Source organism: Carcharhinus amblyrhynchos, chromosome 4 (assembly GCF_965287045.1).
Source record: "Carcharhinus amblyrhynchos chromosome 4, sCarAmb.v2.hapA, whole genome shotgun sequence".
Classification (NCBI taxonomy): Eukaryota; Metazoa; Chordata; class Chondrichthyes; order Carcharhiniformes; family Carcharhinidae; genus Carcharhinus; species Carcharhinus amblyrhynchos.
In genome coordinates, this window is record NC_137327.1 from 112215791 (window position 1) to 112233613 (window position 17823).

Sequence of the window (17823 nt, forward strand, 5' to 3'; positions counted from 1 at the left end):
CTGGGACCACGATATCCTCATGATGTGAGTCAGTGGTGGTTATTATGTTGGAGCTATGGGATCTGCCTAATTAGCCAAGGGCAAATAATCATACAAGATCAGTTTTCTGTTTCTGTTCATTTCCTTTCTTAAAACACTTCAAACACATTTATATTTCATGACTCAGTTGACACAATTTAATCTCGCCAAGATGTGGAGATGCCGGAATTGGATTTGGGTGGGCACAGTAAGAAGTCTCATGACACTAGATTATGATATGATAGCCAAGTTCCACATGTACAAGGACAGTCTCAACTGGGATCTTGGGTTCCTATCATATTACATGTAACCCCCACCATTTGGCCTGTGATAGCAAAATTCTACTAACCGTCCTGGCCTGAGACAATTCACACCTCTTTAACCTGTGATTCTCCCTCTCTCCACTTGCATTGCCTGTACCTGTAAAGACTTGATTACCAGTAAAGATGCGCATTCCAACCATTATCTTGCAATTGTGTCTCTATCAATATATGCCATGTTTGTGAACCTACCTCTCCACTCACCTGAAGAAGGAGCAGCACTCTGAAAGCTTGTAATTTCAAATTAACTTGTTTGGCTTTAACCTGGTGTTGTGTGTTGTGAGACTTCTACTCTCACCAAGATGGTCAATCAAGACAAACAGGTTCATATCTTGCTCCTTTTTCATGCTGTGAGCTAAGTTGCATGAAGTACGTATTTTTAAATGTCCAAGTAATTAGAACTGCATTGTGGTATTACAATTGTAAAACAAATGATGTTTGATTTCAGGTTTATGATTTTTACTACCGGATAAACATTAACGGCACCATAAAAGAAAGTTTAATGAAGATTGATGCGATCAACAGCCTTGAGACCTTCACCACAGGAAATGGCAGCGAAGAGTCTGTGGAAATCCGTGATTTTAAAACTGTGAGTCAATGGTATTTTCTTCAGCCCACAAGCAAAAATAATGGGAGTATTGAATGCACAGATAGGGAAATTCAATGTTAGCTTCAGCCAGTCAATAGGTGCTACATTGTAAACAATCATAATCCATTTCTTCATGTGAGAATGTTTTTTTCCCCTTTGGCATCTGCCAAATAATATGCTCAGTTTCCATCCAGAACAAATCATCTACTCTGCTACTGTCTATGCGAGTGAGTTACAACATGAAATTCAAACAGCACGAAGACATTTTAGAAAATATATAAATATGTATCATGGTGTAAACAGAATATCAAAGATTTCCAACCTGACCTTGACAAGCCTCTTATGACTTTGTTGCTCGTGGGTTATGCTGCCAGGTGACTCACTTAATCTATATAGTAATCACCAATTCATCACTGGAACCTCACATCCATCTCCTTTGAATTTTATCAAGTAGTTCAAATAGTAAGTGTCAGCACGGTCCTGTGAAGTTGCAGCTATAATGATCAACATTTAGACGGCAATTGCTATTAATTCATCACCAAGTTAAACGGAGAAAAAAAGTTCAAATTGGGAGTCGGTACAATGTAAATTCAAAGCCTATCTAAAGCCCCATTCTTCCCTTAATGAAGCTACGAGAAAGTAATTGTGGTGGAATGTCAGGACCAAGCGGCAATAGGTCAACGCTCAGAATCCTTTTCTTCAAGTCTCTCAGAACTAGGTAAAAGCAAATTGTTGCAGATGCTGGAATCTGAAACCAAAGAGAAAATGCTGGAAAATTTCAGCAGGTCTGGCAGCATCTGTAACGAGAGAAAAGAGCTGACGTTTCGAGTCCAGATGACCCTTTGTCAAAGTTAAAAGGCTTAGAAAGTGGGAGATATTTATACTGCAAGGTGAGGGAATGAAAGATGAGTCATAGCCACAGAAACCAGGGGAAAAAGTGCTCGTGGTTGTCCACAGAGAGAATAAAGGTGCATGAGTCGCAAAAACCCAGCTTGCAGGTGCAGCAGGTGGTCAGGAAGGCGAATGGGATGCTGGCCTTCATCGCGAGGAGTATTGAATATAAAAGTAGGGAGGTCTTGCTGCAGCTGTATAGGGCATTGGTGAGGCCGCAGCTGGAGTACTGTGTGCAGTTTTGGGCGCCGTACTTACGCAAGGATATTTTGGCCTTGGAGGGAGTGCAGAGGTTTACTAGGCTGATGCCGGAGTTGAGGGGGTTGAGCTATGAGGAAAGGCTGAATAAATTAGGCTTGTACTCGTTAGAGTTTAGAAGAATGAGGGGAGATCTCATTGAGACGTATAAGATGATGAATGGGATGGATAGGATAGAGGTGGAGAGACTCTTCCCGCTCAGAAAGGATAGTAGGACTAGGGGGCACAGCCTCAAGATAAAGGGGGCGCGGTTTAGAATGGAGTTGAGGAGGAACTTCTTCACTCAAAGGGTGGTGAATCTCTGAAATTCTCTGCCCGTTGAAGTGGTGGAGGCTACCTCGCTAAATATTTTTAAGACGCGTGTTGATGGGTTTTTGATAAGCGAGGGGATTAAGGGCTATGGGGAGAGGGCGGGAATGTGGATCAGCCATGATCTTATTGAATGGCGGGGCAGGCTCGAAGGGCTAGTTGGCCTACTCCTGCTCCTATTTCTTATGTTCTTATGTTAAGGTTGTGAATGGTTTATTCTCTCTGCGGACAGCCATTAACAGTTTTTTCCCCTGGTTTCTGTGGCTACGACTCATCTTTCATTCCCTCACCTTACAGTATAAATATTTCCCACTTTCTATGCCTTTTAGATTTGACAAAGGGTCATCTGGACTTCAAACGTCAGCTCTTTTCTCTCCTTAGAGATGTTGCCGTACTTGCTGAGATTTTCCAGCACTTTCTCAGAAATAGTTTGAGCCACATCCTCTCAGTTCGTACATGGCATTATGACTTTACAAACAGAGAGAGTTTTAAGTAAGAGAGAAGAGTGACCCATTAGTACAGGAACCTAGAGCTCTGAGCCATTGTTGCGGATGTGCCAGTGGAGAATGAGGCCAAAGGGGTCTTCAGCACAGAAAAGTGGGTAGGACAGCATAGTAGCACAGCAGTTAGCACTACTGGCTCGCAGTGCCAGGGACCCGGGTTCAATTCCAGCTTTGGGTTATTGTCTGTGTGGAGCTTGCATGTTCTCTCCATGAATGCATGGGTTTCCTTCAGGTACTTCGGTTTCCTCCCACAGTCCAAAGATGTGCAGGCTATGTGGATTGGCCATGCTAAATTGCTCCTTAGTGTCCAAGATGTATAGGTCATGGAGATTAGCAGGGTAAATGCATGAGGTTAAGGGTTTAGGGTGGGGCGGGTGGCGGGCCCTGGGTAAAACGCTGTATCGGAGAATCAGTGCATACTCAGTGGGCTGAATGGCCTCCTTCTGCACTGTAGGATTCTATAATTCTAGTTTATAAGCTACAGCTGGGCACACTCTAGGCAACAACCACACCACATTAGGATCAGCTACCTGACAATCCTAAAAGGATGGAAGCTCACCACGGAGGGCAATAATTATCATGAGATGGTCACCTTTATGCACTAATAATGGCAGTATAGATAACTACATCCGAGCAAGTTATGGATAAACTGTTTTAGAGTTTGCTTCTCCACTAAGGAGGCAACTATATCACCATTTATTTAGACTGCCATATACGTTTCAGCCCAAACTAAGAAACACCAATGTATAAGACTCACCCAGTTCTTTCAGTCAACTCTATTGGAAATGATTATGTTTCTTTAGGTGTAACTATAATCATGGTGTTCCTCTTTGTCTTTTTCTTACTGTGGACTGCCTGGAGTGAGTCCTGACATTGTATGGCAGTGTCAAATGGGTGATAAATTAACAGTCCAATTTAATTATCCTCCATTTTAATATTCACTGACTTCAATAACTCACCAAATTTTTAATGTCTACATCACAAAAGAATGACAGATTGAAATACAGTTCTGTAATTTCATGCAGAGAGCTGTAATAACTGGAGGATTGGAGTTGAAATGTTCCTGCCCCATCTTCATCCCACAATGGCTTCAAGAAAAGCTTCCCTGATGGGAGACAGAGAGATACAACCATGAAATTGCCTCTGTAACCATTCTTAGTAACGGTTTCTTCAATAATAGAAAGTGCTTGGAATACTCAGTCGCTCAGGCATAATCTGTGGAGAGAGAAACACGTTTCTTTTTGTCGGCCTTCGTCAAAACTGAAAGTGCTTAGAAAAGTCAGAGCTTCTAAATATGCAAAAAAAATGGGAATGGGGAGGTGTTGTATTTTTGTACATCATAGGGGATCAGTCAGCTCAGTTGGCTGGATGGCTGGTTTGTGATGGCAAGCAAAGCTGATAGCACAGGTTCAGTTCCCATACTGGCTGAGATTATTTGTGAAAACCCGCCATCTGAACCTTGCCCCCTCACCTGAGACATGGTGATCCTCAGGTTAAATCAGCACCAGTCAGATCTTCACCCTTTCACCCTACCCCTTCCCCCTCCCCCCCCACCCCCCCCACCCTCAAAGTCGAGCAGCCTATGGTCATCTGGGACTATGGCTTTACAAATATCTTAGAGATGACACTAGCTTCTAAGTGAACAACAGGTTTAGTTACAAGAGTTTTAAAATATCTCTGCAATCACAAAGTGCCTGCACTCATGCTTAGTCCAGTTCTAGCTTCTAGCAGCTTCTGTGTCTGTCTACTTATCTCTGAGCCTACACGCAGGCTTAAACAATCAAACAGTGAGCATACATCAGTTACCACGCTCCCATAATCGAACAACTGAACAATTGAACACGACAGGAGGCAAGAATAAATGGGCAGGACTGTAATAGGGTAGAAGCCAGGAGAGAGTAAACAACAAAAGGGATGCTGGGGGCATGTTCAGTACAGACAGAAAACATATATACATATATTACACGTGTTTCAGCTGAACAAAATAAGTGGTAGGCATTCACTGGTTCATTCCTAGGGCAATGCTGTGACCAGAGTCTTAAATTTTAAACAATGCTTGGCAGTTTACTGTCAGTCACTAGCAACTGTTGCACTCTCCACAGCAATGCCTCCACAAATCAGTGCAGATGTCAACCGCTCAGCAACATCTTGTCGTACAATAAAAAGTTGTTGTTTCCCTGTGATTGGTATTCTTGTGATTGTCCTGATGAGTAAAAAGCTTCAATATATATCTTGTACAAATATATATTTTGACAATATTCTTTCCTGGAATGTTTCCTCTGGGGGTTGAGTCCAGAACTATAGACACAATTTTTAAATTAGGGGACGCCCTTATAAGACTGAGATAACGAAAAGTATTTTCTCTCAGGATGCTGTGAGGCTTTGAAACTCCTTGCCTCAAAAGGTGGTGAAAGTGGCGTCACAGAATATTTTTAAGGTGGAGGTAGATAGATTCTTATTCAGCAACAGAATAAAAGGTTATTGGAAGTACATAGGGAATGTAAAACTCAACACAAACAGATCATTGAATCAGAGAATCCTTACTGTGTAGAAGGAGTATGTTCAGCCCATCAAGCCTGCCCCAACAACAATCCCACCCAGGCCTATCTCCTAACCCATATATTTACCCTGCTAATGCCTCTGGCACAGAGGGGCAATTTATATGGCCAATCAACCTTACTTGAACATCTTTGGACTGTGGAAGAAACTGGAGCACCTGGAGGAAATCCACGCAGACACAAGGAGGATGTGCAAATGCAACACAAACAGTCACACAAGGTTGGAATTGAATCCGAGTCCTTGGCACTTTGAGGCAGTAGTGCTAACCACTGTGCCACCGTGCCGACCTTGAATGGTGGAGCAGCCTCGAGGGGCCAAATGGCTCTTATTTCCTTTATTCATTTAGTCGAATGTATGGCCTGTGCTCTTACTTAATAGTGCCTTCTCTTTGGCTTCTCCTTAATCAATGCATCTTCTTCCTGACCTGCTGCTAGATCTGCTGAATGAAGAGAACCACATTTAGCACAGTTAGGAACAAAAAAATCATGATTATTTTCTACTACTTTCTTCAGGCAACTATCCTTCCCAACCAGAACTATGCTCCCACTTCAATGGCTGTGCCCATCAGCACTTGCTGATCTTCTTCACCTAAGCCAGCTGGAAACAGTTCCACTTGAGCTACCTTCCATCCTGCCCTCCACAGTCAATTTCACAGACTTTGCAATGAATGGGTTGGCTTTCAGGAGGGGGAGGGTGGGGCAGATTTAGATCTCCTAATCTGCCTTCAAAAGCATGAAGACATTCTCACCACGGCCGCCACTTTTTCCTCGCCGCTTTGGAATTTTCAGCTGTCGACTAACACCCAGGAATGCTGCATGCTGTAGTACTATTGACAGCTCATGCATTAAAAATGTGCAGATTAAAAGAAAACGCACATTACCTTTTTCAAATCAACCCAAAAACATTCCACTGAAAACATTTGGCGGAACAGCATGAAGTGAGTACGCTGCGCGCCACCACGTGTTTCTTTACTGTTATCATATTCCTCTTTTAGTGCATTGAATTATGCCAAGTATTGTGTCAAATTCATCAAGCATAACATCAGACTGAGGAGGAAGGAGGTCTGTGTCTTCGACAGCTTCAGTCATTGGTGCACCTTTATGTTTGACTAGAAAAAAAACTATTGCCACTGTTACTTTAATTTTTTTTATTTTGCTTTGCGAACACATCACGTCTGTACAGTATGAGGAACAAATTACATTTTTTTTTAGGGACTAACAGGGATACGGTTCGCTGGAGGAGAAAAATGTTACATCAAAAGCCAAAATAAAATTACTCTTCCTGATACTGCACCCATCAAGAATGATGAAGAATTGATTAGTCTGGTAAGTATGAAGAGCTTGCAATTTCTAAAGTCTTTCCTTTGAGTTTGAATAGATGCTTAACCCTTTCGGATTTACAGGCTGCAAGTGGGAGAAAATAAAAGCTTTAATCAACAATTTCTACCAGCCTACTTCAAGATCATTTCAAAATGGCTGGAATATTTTATTTTGCTGTTGGATTTTGACAACAAAATATGCTGAAAGATGACAAACTCTTTCAGAAATTGAAGGGGAGTCATGCAGCGCTTCTAAATATGGCAGGCATTCGATTCAGTAGCAAAAGATGTTCAGGAATCCTGAGTTGATCATCAATTCTGCAAAGGCTGTTTCATGTGAACATCACAGGATCCTACACAGATGTAGCCCAATGAAAACAAATTGTTACCAAGACAACCACCTTAATCTTTTCCCAGCAGTTCTTACAAGGCTAATAGTGGTCATGTGCATGCATTTCTGGTTAGTTTGTGATTTTTCACCACTGCCCATTTAGGATAGATAAATACTTCTCTCGTAACACTTGCACATTGGAGAGGAAACCCTTGCAGCTTTTGAAATATGAGAAAATAATATGGGAAGGGGTATCGTTTATTGGAGGAACTGGGCAGCTATGTTTGAAACTAAGGTGAAGACACATTTTTTGGTCGGAGTGAAATGAGTTTTATTACACTCTGCGACCCACTCGTGCTGTGCTTAACTTCATGCCAATCTGGATATTTGCAATTGAAAATTGCTGTACTGACATCTCTCACAGAATCTGTTTTAATAAGTGTCTTTTTTTAAGACCCACACATTTCACACACACAAGAGATGTTAAATGTCACTAAGTCCAGCATATAGAAGTAGAGAAATTTATGATGTGCACTTATAATGTCCATCATTTAATACAAAGCAGGAGAAAAGTCCATTAAGCTTGGCCCTGAAAAAAAGTTTTTTTTTCAAAAAATGTGTTCTTTCAGACAATGTGGTCATCACTGGCTAGGCCAACATTTATTGTGCACCCTGAATTAATCTTGAACCATTCAATCATGTCTGATAAGTTTCTAAACCGCATTCTCACGTCTTTTCCCCATTACTTTTGATCCCCTTACCAATTAAGAACCTATCTATCTCTGAAATCATCTCTTTTGAAGTGCTTTACTGAAATCTTTCCTCATATTCCAGCAATAATTGCTCCTTCAGATATTTATCCAATTCCCTTTTGAAAGTTGCTTCTGACTGTGTATCCATCACACCATTAGACAACTTATTTCAAATCCTAACCACCCATTGCCAAAAAAGATTTTCATCAAGTTGCCTCTGGTACTTTTTGCCAGCACTTTATCTCTGCCCGCACCTCCCCCCACCCCCCAAACCCCACCATCAGCCCCTTGATTATCTTCCCTTCAGCAGTTGGAAACAGTTCATTTTTTACTTTAACTACACTTTCATGAATTTAGACATCGCTGGCTAATCTCCCCTAACGTGAATTGCTTTATCAAACAGATTTTGAAAGTCTGTATGCACTTCAACTGCACTGCCCTCAACCATCCTGTCTGTTACATCATCTGAAAATGCAATCAAGTTCATCAAACACTACTTTGCCCTCGACAAATCTGCACGCCTCACCTTTAGTAGGGGATTTTCACAGTGGCTTTGTTGCAGTGTGTATGGAGGGCAACTTAATAATTAATTAATAAACTTTACTGTAACAAAACATCATGGGCTGAAGGTTCTGTTCCTGTGCTGAATTGTTCTATGTTCTATTTGTGATCTCCATTTAGAAAAAGGAAATAGAGGCACTGGAGAAGGTGCAAGAAAGATTCATAAAAATCTTGTGAGTTGTACATTTATCCAAATGGCCATTAATCATCTCTCAGAATACTGCTTCTAAAAGTTTCCCTAACACTGGTGTGTAATTGCCAGGTTTATCCTTGTCCTTTCGTTTTTCAGTAAGGAAATATTGGGTGGGATGGATGGAGCCTGATGGGGGCACTGGGTGAGGGGAGGGGGTATTCTCCTGGCTAGCTCCAATTACAAATCACAATCGCTTGAGAATCGGGCATCAGTGCCAATTGCCAAATCATTGTGATGCTCCTGGCTCGCCCGGCTGGTCCCAATCGGGTTCCCACAATAAGTATTGAAATTAACTACTCTAAATTATAATTAGCAGGATTGAAGCCTGATTCAAATATCTCCCGCTGTTCACCTGCCTCCCCAGCGTGTTGGATGGATCCAGAGGGTCAAGAAAGCACCAGTAACCTATCAGCAATGAGAGGCATCTTCCCCCCACACACTGCACAGACACGGGATTTATTCAATGCGCCCTCCACTCAGGCCCCCTCTTCTCTCAACCCCCTCCACCCACTCAGCCTCCCTTCAGACCTCGTGCCTTGGCAGTGCCCATTTAACACTGATTCCTGGCACTGACACTGTGGCCTGGGCCCTGAGGGGGCTTAAGATGTTAGGTCCAGTAGCAATTAGCCTTTCTGCTGCTGCAAGGCTGCAGGGGACAGGTCCCTCAAGATCCTGGGAGTTGGGTGGACTCAGGCTGGAAGCAACGTGTTGACCACCAATCTCCATTGGCCTGGAAGTGTTGTGACGACACTGTCCCTTCTATCCCTGGCAGACCTGAAGACCACTCTTGCATCATGGATTTCAAGCAGGCCTGTGATCAACATCTGCATTCCTGCCTGTTATGTGTGCAAATCCCCAAGTGGCTGGGTCACTTTAATCTCCATTCCCCCTGGTCGCCTGGCAGGCTTTTAAATCATTCTAATTTAAATGATTTCTGTCTGTCAGAAGCTGCAGACCCATTTGAAATCATCTGACAGGAGATGTCAATTTCATCTGCAGTGTGGGGTAGGGGGAATTGGGGGCTAGGTGGGGCGGTTCCAATCTGTCCAGCTGTGCACTCAACCCCAGTGTATGCGCACAGCTTTGATTTGAAGTTTCTGAGGCTTCCCAGCTAGCCGAAATTGTTGAAACTTTCTCCATTGCACTTGAAGTCTTTGATCTGTAACAAATTCAATGTGCAGTGCCTGGTAAGAGATTCGACTGCCAGCTCAATGGATTTCAATCATTGTCCAGCCGTCTGTGTTTGTTTTTATTTTCCTTCATGGTTGAATGCACCTCAAGTACCCCATTGATCCTGACCCAAATATTGGCAGAGTCTGAGCCTGACTGACAGTCTGTGGTTCAACTTGACATAGTCCCAATTCTGGAGGATCATAGCCATTGTTTGAAACTGGAAGATTATGCCAGTTTCCAAAATTTCTACCCTTCCCTCTGAGATATGTTCCATCCAAAACGGATAATTATCTACTTTAAATATAGCCAGCTTTCCGAGTAAGAAGTCTGACAACAACAAGTTAAAGTCCAACAGGTTTATTTGGAATTCCCTGATGAAGGAGCAGCATTCCGAAAGCTTGTGCTACCAAATAAACCTGTTGGATTTTAACCCGGAGTTGTGAGACTTCTTATTGTGCCCACCTGTGTCCAATGCCGCATCTTCCAGATCAAAGCTTTCCGAGGACCTTGCCTCTTTCTTTTTCATACTCATACTTCTGATCTGTTAAGCAATTACACACTTACCTCCCACCAAATAACATACAAGTGCTCACATACTTCAGTGGAAGGATTCAATCCTGCACAGTATTCCCTGCAGATGCTCACTCACTGGCAAAAATCTGCAGACGTGCAGATTTTAACATTGCACAACTTAGAGCTTCAATGCACTAATTAATAAAAGTCATGGTGCCACCTGTCTCTCTCCTTGCACCTTCCCAATTTATTGTATTTGATCAGACTCCCCACACCCTGCCCTCAGGCAGGATTCCATCATTTATTCCCGTAACTGCTGTGATGACACTTCAAAATCTTTCCATTCTTAAATTCATTGAGGATTGCTATGATTTGTAGAAGAATGTTTGTTTCTGAATTTCTCGATGCAGCTGTGGAATGTGCCAAGAGTTTACCACCTGCAGTCTTTAAAAAAAAAACAAAATTTTCTTCTTTGGAATTTGGATGAACAATCATTATTTAATTCCTACGTAGATGTGAATCCTCAGAGACTATTCAGCCGAGATGAATAGTTCATTAGTGCTTTTTTGCTAATCACCACATTTTCCTTCTAACGATATCATTAAAATTTTGGAGAAGGGAAAACATGAACGTTTTGAGATTTCTGCCCACTTAAGAATTCTTCATGCCTTGCTGCATGAATTTGGAGATGAATTAAGGAACTAATGCAGGGACCACTAGATTACGCTGGTAAGCACATGTTACATTTTGAGATTCTTAAAAAATTTTTTTCCTTTGATGGAAAGGGCTTTTTTAAAAAAAAGTCAGCTGCAATTAAATTTTAAACAAAATGAATTAATGAAGGTTTAAAAAGAATGGTTTAAAAAGTCTCCATGTATGGAATACATACACAGGAACCAGACAGTTCAGGTTGTAAAAGGTCACAGTTTGGAGTCTGCTGTAAACTGTTAGAACATGGGTCAATTGTCCCATTCCAGGTTCATTAGCCAAGGCGGCAGCTATTCATTTTGAGAACAGCAGCAGATGTTTTACTTAAACCTACACCCCAAGAGAGAAGGAGATGAAGCCGGTTTTATTGATGTGTCTACTTGTGGATCACTAATGGAGAGGAATTCAGTGTCACAACCATCTGCCTTGCTGGAAATGCATGAAGTGCTACATGAGCAGTCATGTTTTTCACAGGAGAATATGCAATACCCTCGTGTAACCTGAACCTGGGAAACAAAGATGTGGGAGGTCAGTGCTCGCTCATGGTTGGAAGTTGCCTGGAAAGAAATGCAATTGAAAATAATCCAAAAAGGATAGGAAAATGTTAATTTTTTTTATCTACCTAGGTAGCAGTAAGATTTTTTAAGTAAGGGGAATTTGCTTAGATGATTACTTGGCATGAAACAATACTTTGCATCCAGTCAAATTTCACCAAACGTTTCAGTCTGCCTGCAATAGAGGACACGTGATAGGCACTTCTCTAATCAGTCTAATCCTACTTCCAGTGCCAATCACATGGGGTTCATACAGTCACAATCCTGAATTACACTACTGCCTCATTTGGTTTCAAGCAGCACAACCACAAATAAGTTTTAGGTTTGTTTATTAGTGTCGCAAGTAGGCTTACATTAACATCACAGTCAAGTTACTGTGAAAGTCCCCGAGTCACCACAATCCAGCACCTGTTCGGGTACACTGAGGGAGAATTTAGAATGGCCAATGCATGTAACCAGCACATTGGATTCTGGCCCTGGGTGACAGTCTGTGTGCTGTTTTAACATTCTCCCCGTATCTATGTGGATTTTCTCTGGGAGCTCCAGTTTCCTCCCACATACTAAAGATGTGCAAGTTGGGTGGATTGGCCATGCTAAATTGCCCCATGGTATCTCCAGGCTGGGTGGATTATCCATGGTAAATGCATGGGATTACAGGGTTGGGCCTGAGTAAGATGCCCTTCTGGAGAGACAGCACAGACTCAATGAGCCAAATTGCCTCCTTCTGCATTGTAAAGATTCTATGGTTCTATAATTGTGGCGTCTTGACCATCATATTAAGTATCAAGCTTCCTTGGTGTAGCACTGTGGCACAGTGGTTAAGCTGCTCCCTCACAGTGCCAGGGACCCGGGTACGATTCCCAGCTTGGCTCACTGTCGTTGCGGAGTCTGCACGTTCTTCCTATGTCTGCGTGGGTTTCTTCTGTGTGCTCCAGTTTCCTCCCACAATCCAAAAGATGTGCTGCTTAGGTACATTGGCTATGCTAAACTCTCTGTCAGTGTACCCAAAAAGGCACCAGAATGTGATGACTAAGGGATTTTCACAGTAACTTCATTGCAGTGTTAATGTAAGCCTACTTGTGACACTGATAAACTTTAACTTCAAACTTTAAAAAAAACTGATTAACCCATCTAACAAGGAAATGAAAAAAACATTGACCCTGCTGGAAGAACTATCTAATTTAAATCTCTGACACCATTCTAAGGATATTGTTTTAAAAAAGCACAGAACGTTCAAATACCCACAAGTAAGCCAATAAATCCCTTTTGGCCTTTGTGCCTGCACCAAAAGTTAAATTCTGCCAAATAATCCTGACTGATTAAGACATTTATAAAGTTAGATCAAGTGTTCTGTGGTACATGATAAGCAGTTAAGTAAAAACAAAAAATCTCAAACGGAGGATGGCATTTGACTTAGCATGTCTGAACCAGCTGAAAAAGAGCGAACTAGTCTAATCCTACTTCTACCTCTTGGTCAATAGCCCAGGAGGTTACAGCGCCACATCCAAGGATTTTTAAAACGCAATGTGACTCTTTCAAGCAGTGAGTTCTAGATACCCATAATCCTTTTGTTAAACAAATCCTCAACACCTCTCTAATCCTTCTACCAATTACTATGCAGCTATGTCACTGTGAGTGTTTGAACACTAACAGAAGCAAGTCCATCCTGTCCACTCAGCCTAGGCTCTTCATAATATTGAACACCTCAATAAAGTCTCTCCTTAGCCTCCAGTGAAAACAATCCCAACTTACCCAATCATTCTTCAAAGCTAAAATTCTCCATTCTTGACAACATCCATGTAAAGCTCCTCTATAGCCTCTTGGCGTGGTCACATCCTTCCTATAAGGCGGAGTCCAGAGCTTTACACATGACTCTAGCTGCAGTCTAACTACTGTTTTATGCAGTCCCAGCATAATCTCCCAGATCTTATGTTCTATGTCTCGGCTCCAAAGTATCTCATAAGTCATCTTTGGCCACTTGATCTACTTGTCCTGTTCCCTTCTGAGATCTGTGGATATGTTCTTCAAGCTCTCTCTGTTCCTGTAGGCTTCTCGGATTCTTGTCACGGACAAAATCTCAGAATAATCAGGAATCCCGAGTCCCACTCTGAGCACAGCAATTCCTAGTTTCACAGAAATGGACTAGAGTTGGGCCAGGTTTCATGTATGCATGGTTCCCAGATGCAGCCATCCATTTATTCAATACCTGCCTCCACTGAAATAATAATTTGGTAGGCTAGGAGCGTGAAACCTGGAGTGTGCAGTTTAGACCTGGTAAAAAGTCTGAACTTGGCAAATTTGTTTGGATAACCAGGATAGCCCTTCGGAAAGGTACGGTACCTCGATATTGTCCTGGGATACCACTGCAAGAGATAGAGTACCATTTGGATTTGTTAAAAGCAGACATGATTGCCCATAAAAACACATAAAGTCAAAGTGTCAAGTAACTGTCAAAGGACTGTCAAGCTGCCAAGGAACTGTCAATCTGTTAAAGAATTGTCAAAACATACTGAGTGTGTTGGCCTAGAAAGTGTAAGGACGAAGGGGGTTTGATGGAGGCATGGGCTTAGCATGAGTTGGCATTAAATTGTCATGGGAATGTAGGGAGAATTGAGAGGATGAGGAGCCTTAGTGGGTGGGTAGAAAGGGTAAAGATTGTCTTTCAGAGTATGAGGGACCATGGAGAGTGGAAAGAAACATGAATGGCATAGATTGGTATAGAGGGGAGTGAGGCCTGGAAGGTTGCTTTTTTGTTTTAATCTTTTAGAAAACAACATAAAGTACCAGAGCACAGAGCCAAGTCTTGAATCCAGCCCATTTCAACCTCCAGCAACCTCCTGAGGTGGGCCCAGCTTCCAAAGCAGACCACCCTCTCGTGTTCCCAAAAGCTAAAGTGTTCCCATTTTTAAAGTGTTGCAGAGCCAGGGACTCTGTTTCTGTGCACCTGAGCAGGGAGGAAAATTCTGTGCCAAAATATTCATCGAGAACCAAGCCCATGTCTTCTGGCTCCACACACAATTTACCTTTTGGTCTCTAATTGGGTCCACTCAGTCAGAGCACACCAGATAAAAAACATTTATGTATTCTTTGAAGCTGAAAGGAAGTGGATTCCTACCTCTCTTCAGCTCTGAAAAAGAGTCATGTAGAGTCAGATTGTTAACTCTGTTTCTCTCTTCACAGATGCTGGACTGTTGAGTTTTTCCAACTTTTCCTGTTTTTATTCCAGATCTCCAGCATCCACAGTAATTTGTTTTTGCTATCATTATATAGATCATAGAAACCCTACAGTACAGAAAGAGGCCCTTTGGCCCATCAAGTCTGCACCGACCACAATCCCACCCAGGTCCTACCCCCAATTCGTACATATTTTACCCACTAATAAGAACATAAGAAATAGGAGCAGGAGTAGGCCATCCAGCCCTAACCTATGCATCTACGGTCAATTTAGCATGGCCAATCAACCTAACCCGCGCATCTTTGGACTGTGGGAGGAAACCGGAGCACCCGGAGGAAACCCACACAGACACGAGGAGAATGTGCAAACTCCACACAGACAGTGGCCCGAGCCGGGAATCGAACCTAGGCCCCCGGAGCTGTGAAGCAGCAATGCTAACCACTGTGCTACTGTGCCACCTGTATCTTTTACATCTCTGAAAAACTGTAAGTGAATTTCAGTTCTAGATTGTATTATTGGAAATTTTCCTTTTGCTCACTCCATTCTAATGACAGGACAGCTTTAAACCAGCCGCCTTACCAGCATTGGAGGCAATGTTAATTTTACATTCTGCCCAATTTTACACTCTATTGACACCACAAGATGTAAAATTAGCATTCCCCCCGATCCCAAGGCATCCCTGTCCAAAAAGATTAAAATTTCCCTCTAATGGTGTCACACTTAAAAGCTTCAATTCTCAAAAGTGTCCAGCAGGCAAAGGGTACATTTGTCTCTGAAAACAGCAGCAAGTTACAACTGAATAGATGTGGAAGGTACCTATGAACACATAGCAAACACGTTTGAAAACTATTGATCAAGAACTCACACTCAAACAACTATTAAAATTGACTCAGTTTATAATTCTCGCTGCCTCAGCAAAGCAACCAGCATAACTAAGGATCCCACACACCCTGTACATATTCTCTTCCAGCTTCTTCCATCGGGAAAAAGATACAAAAGTCTGAGGTCATTTACTCAAGAACAGGTTCTTCCCTGCTGCCGTCAGACTTTTGAATGGACCTACTTTGCATTAAGTTGATCTTTCTCTACGTCCTACCTATGACTGTAACACTACATTTTGCATTCTCTCCTTTCCTTCTCCGTGACCAGTATGCTTTGTCTGTATAGCGCGCAAGAAACCATACTTTTCACTGTATGCTAATACATGTAACAATAATAAATCAAATAATAAAATAACTGGTAAGGGCAATGTAGGAATTCAGCCAAATGCCAGCACCTCATCACCAAACAGCCTTTATTTTGCACCAAAGAGGAGGGCCTCGCCTGTGGAGTACACCTAAACCATCGACACCTTGGGACCTACGACTCCGGTTCAGGTTGAGCAGAGCTTAAAATCCCCACACTAACCACTTTTCATTTGCTGAACCTCTGCTTATTCAATAAACAAGCCAGTGCTCCACAAAGCCCACGGGGAGATCTATTGATGACCACCACCCTCCCTACCCTCCATGGCCTTCATAACAGACTTGAAGCTAAACAAATGAAACCATTCAGATTGTTCACTATAAATGTTTCCAAACATTTTGTTGGTGACCCAAGTGCTAATAATGAATAGAATTCCAACTTAAAAGAAAGAGGTGAAGAAACTGTAGATCCATTAGTCAGAATTTCATGAAGCTGTTACGTTAGGGGATTGTGCAACAATCTTGTGCAACATTATTCTTTCCCCATGGCCCCATATCATTTTCTACTTCAAATATTTATCTCCTTTTCCTTTAAAAGATGCAGTGTTTCCTGCCTCAAATATTCCCCATGGTGAAAGCATTCTGTGCTCTAACTAGTCTCTGCATTAAAGATTTCCTCCTGTCTTCTCTGCGCACTCCTTTATTGACAATTTTAAATTAATGGCCCTGAGGCATCGACTTTCCCACAAGAGGAAAGGCTCTTAATCATTTTTCCAGTGGGAGTAGATTTTGTTTCCTTTGCCCATCTTCATAGTTTAGTGAACTCAAAACAAGCATAGCCTTTGATGTCCCTTACTGTATCCTTTCTAATGTCTGTTGTTCCCATTTTAACCCAGTGTGAACAACTAATTTCATTGAGGGGAGGGGTTGTGTTTTCTTCCTGGTGCATTCTAACTACTCATCATTTAAACCACCAGGGTTCTGGCAGCAGAACAGTCATCTCAGATAGGCCTAACTATAAGTGCAAAGGTCGCTTCTTGATAACATCATCAGTGCCACAGTATGATTTTAATTGCCAGGATCAGGCGATCAGCGTGAGTTCTTTTTTTAAAAGGCACATTGATGAAGGTCCTTGTATCCCATGAAGAGCAGATGTGTTCTTATAAGACTAACAAGCAAAACTCCCAAGTTCCTACACTTCACACTTCCCCGAAAGCAGTTAACCCAGGCTTCCCTCATCATTCCCCCACTTACCTTCCCTGGGTTGAATCCCTTGGGACCCCAGCTATGCTGCACAGTACCCGCTCAATTCTAGTTTCTTTCTGCTAACTCAAACATCAACCCTCTCAACTTTGCATGGGTGTTAGTTCAAAAAAATGTAAATCAGGCCTGGGAATTAACTTGCCTGGGTCTCCTGAGGAGGACTCCTTGGGGACTTCACTCCCTTCTGCACCTGACTTATAACTAATGAGGAGAGTTAAATTCATCAATTTTCCAAAATGGAATGGCCAAAATTGCATGTGAAATACAGTCATGTTCCAATAAGAATAGCTACCATTACCCTGTGTATCTGAGAATCAAACTCATGCATTCCAGTATTTAAGTTGCAGTTGCAACTGGTACACTACAAAGTGATGTTACATTGCTAACTGTCACTTTTGAACCGTCTTTTGGATTTACTTACCAACATTACACTTCTCATCGTCAATGATAATTTTATAAATTCCCCCTTCTGGTAGCCAAATTCCCACAAATTTATTTGAATGTTGTGTCTCACTCAGACAAATAAGGGCAGAATTTACCTTCCTCTAGTTAGTACAGTGACAGAGCAGATTGGCCATCCCTTATGGAATCCAGTCAGATTTCTCCACACATGTTGGCATCATCTGTGAATGTAGACATTGTTAATATCAA

General features: G+C 42.1%; 1 protein-coding gene across 2 annotated transcripts in view; it reads left to right on the forward strand.

Moving 5' to 3' along the window:
• The window catches only part of tnmd (tenomodulin), a 152232-nt gene that overhangs the window by 75373 nt on the left and 59036 nt on the right, over positions 1-17823 (forward strand). The window contains exons 3-4 of one of the 2 annotated variants that reach the window (XM_080188248.1): positions 787-927; positions 6659-6772. In XM_080188248.1, coding sequence (XP_080044374.1) covers positions 787-927; positions 6659-6772 — 255 coding nt within the window. The remainder of the gene's footprint in view (positions 1-786; positions 928-6658; positions 6773-17823) is intronic. The other variant, XM_080188249.1, reaches the window with a different exon arrangement.